This window comes from Octopus bimaculoides, chromosome 2, assembly GCF_001194135.2.
Source record: "Octopus bimaculoides isolate UCB-OBI-ISO-001 chromosome 2, ASM119413v2, whole genome shotgun sequence".
Taxonomy (NCBI): domain Eukaryota; kingdom Metazoa; phylum Mollusca; class Cephalopoda; order Octopoda; family Octopodidae; genus Octopus; species Octopus bimaculoides.
The window spans coordinates 28076169-28078915 of NC_068982.1; the positions used below are offsets into that span (position 1 = coordinate 28076169).

Below are 2747 nucleotides of genomic sequence, written 5' to 3' on the forward strand. Positions count from 1 at the left end.
GTGGGGGTGATAAAGCACCAGTTAGTTGGGATGCCTTGGGGGTATTTGTTTTAGTGCTTTGCTTTCTGAGTTCAAATCCCAGTAGACTACATGGATGCAGGACTTTATTACCTGGTTTAGTACCACCACCTGGTCTAACTTGGGTTAGATCTCCTGCTTGAGGTTACTGTCTGTCTGTCTTTACCTTCCTCCCACAATTTTCTCACCACACATGCATGTACAGTCTGGACCATTAAAAAATGCCATACCCATTTATCCTATAGATAGACTTAATATTCTTCAATTATTAGGCAGCAAACTGGCACAGTTGTCAATGCACCTGGAAAAATGCTAAGCAGCATTTTGCCTGTCTTTATGTTTTGAGTTCAAATTCTGATATGGTTGACTTTGGCTTTCATCCTTTTGGGGTCATTTAAATAGGTACCAGTTAAGCACTGGGGTTGATGTAATTGACCTCACCCCTTTCCTGAAAATTGCTGGACTTGTGCCAAAATTTGAAACCAATATTCTTCAATTATCTTAATATTGTAAAACCATCTTTTCTACTCGTACTACTACAATAATACTCTTTGCTCCTCAGAGATTTCTTACTGTATTCTAATTTCACCTAAACTGATTATTCCATTCCAATCTTTTTCTCCTGTTTATTACCTTTTCTATTCTAAGAGCCTAATCTAAGTACCTTGCACCAGCTCCTTTTCCCCCCATCTTTTCTGCCCATACCTACTATTCTGTAACAGCTCAAACTAAACATTAATCATATTAACCCTTTAGCATCTAAGCTGGCCGTATCCAGCCAAAATATTCAGCCCTGTTTTATCTTTAAACTGGCCCGATCTAGTCTCTCACACTGTTCCTACAATATTATTCTGAAAATAAACAACTATGCCATTGAAATATCAAAGCTACAAGGTAGTACATGACTAATTCAGATTAACATGAATAAACAAGCATTATATTTGACAGAGAAATCTGAATGTTAAAGGGTTAACCTAAGCTAGCTGTTGCTATTTTCTAATCCAGGAGAATTTGACTAAATCAGATACACAATTAGTCACAAGAATACTTTGAAAAAGATATATTATAATTCTTAAGTTATAATATATTATAGCTCTTAAGTTATAATGTATTATAGCTCTTGAGCTTATAATATATTATATTAGCTAAAAATATATTACAGTTCTTTAGCTGTAATAGAACTTTGAATATGTTTATAGCAAGATTAAAATACATTTAAGTACATTTGCTTCTACAAATTTAGTAATGTAATTTTTCAACCATGTCCAAAAGATGGTGTACTTGGTTATCATAAAAAAAAAATGCAACATGGTGGAAATATAGATAAATAGAATGTGAGAGAAGGGGGAATGATAAAAAGTGAAGGAGAAAAAGGGTGAGAGGCTGATACAAAGACAGAGAGAGAGAGATAGAGAGAGAGAGAGAGAGAGAGAATGAATTTGGAAGATTCTTACTTGAAGTGTTTTGGAGATTCTTGCTTTAGTTTTAGAATCCACGACAGGGCCCCTAACTCGACCTGATTTGGAGCGTTTGATATTTCCTAAGGAGAAGCCAAGATCTTCTTGGTAGGCATCTTCCTCAATCTAGAGAAATAAAAAGTAAAATTACAAAAAGCAAACGAATAAAATAACAGCAATTCAAGAGACTCGTTAATAGATAACATTAAAAAATGGTTAAAATGAACAATGACATAAACAGACATTTTTTTAACGAGACTGACTCACAAAATACATCTTTAATTTTCTACCTGTTTCAGTCATTGAACTGTGGCCATGCTGGAGCCCTGCCCTAAAGGGTTTTAGTTGAACAAATTGACCCCAGTGCATATTTTTTAAAGCCTAGTACTTTTTTTTATTGATCTCTTTTGCCAGACTGCTAAGTTACAGGGATGTAAACAAACCAACACCAACTGTTATGTAGTGTTGAGGAACAAACACAAGTACACACAGGTGTACATACATACATATATGTATATCATCATCATCATTTAATGTCCCTTTTTCCATGCTGGCATAGGTTGGATGGTTCGAGGAACAAATGAGCCAGAGGGCTCTTCCAAGTTCTATGTCTGTTTTGGCATGGTTTCTACAGTCGGATGTCCTTCCCAATATCTTACTGGGTGCTTTTTATATGACACCAGTACTGGTGAGGTGACCAAGTACCCGCAAGGTAAGACTCCTCAACTGAGTGGGGTATAAAATGGAGAAAGAAACTATAATAGGAGGGAGCAGGTGTCTTGTTGAATACATTGGTTTGTCCACCTGGAAGTGACAGAAAAAGAGAGAGAAAGATAAAAGAAAGAAATGTGAGGGCTGGGTACGATATGAATATGAGATAGAATAGGATAGTAGAGTGAAAATATTGTGACAGATGATTACGGATAGGGAATCAGTTAAACACAGAGGATATCAGTTCAGTGTAGTGGGAAGTGAAGAAAATAGAAGATGAAAAGTGGGGGGAAGCTTGACAGAGCCTCAGTTCTCCTGAGATGGATGGATATTTTAACACTTTATACATACATACTCTTTTACTTGTTTCAGTCATTTGACTGCAGCCATGCTGGAGCACCGCCTTTAGTCAAGCAAATCGACCCCAGGACTTATTCTTTGGAAGCCTAGTACTTATTCTATCAGTCTCTTTTGCCGAACCGCTAATTTACGGGGACGTAAACACACCACCATCGGTTGTCAAGCAATGGTGGGGGGACAAACACAGACACGCAAACACAC

The 2747-nt window shown here is 36.9% G+C and overlaps 1 protein-coding gene across 1 annotated transcript in view; it reads right to left on the minus strand.

The window, feature by feature from the left end:
• The window catches only part of LOC106872744 (U4/U6 small nuclear ribonucleoprotein Prp31), a 32186-nt gene that overhangs the window by 5301 nt on the left and 24138 nt on the right, over positions 1-2747 (minus strand). The window contains exon 12 of the mRNA XM_014919832.2: positions 1473-1601. Coding sequence (XP_014775318.1) covers positions 1473-1601 — 129 coding nt within the window. The remainder of the gene's footprint in view (positions 1-1472; positions 1602-2747) is intronic.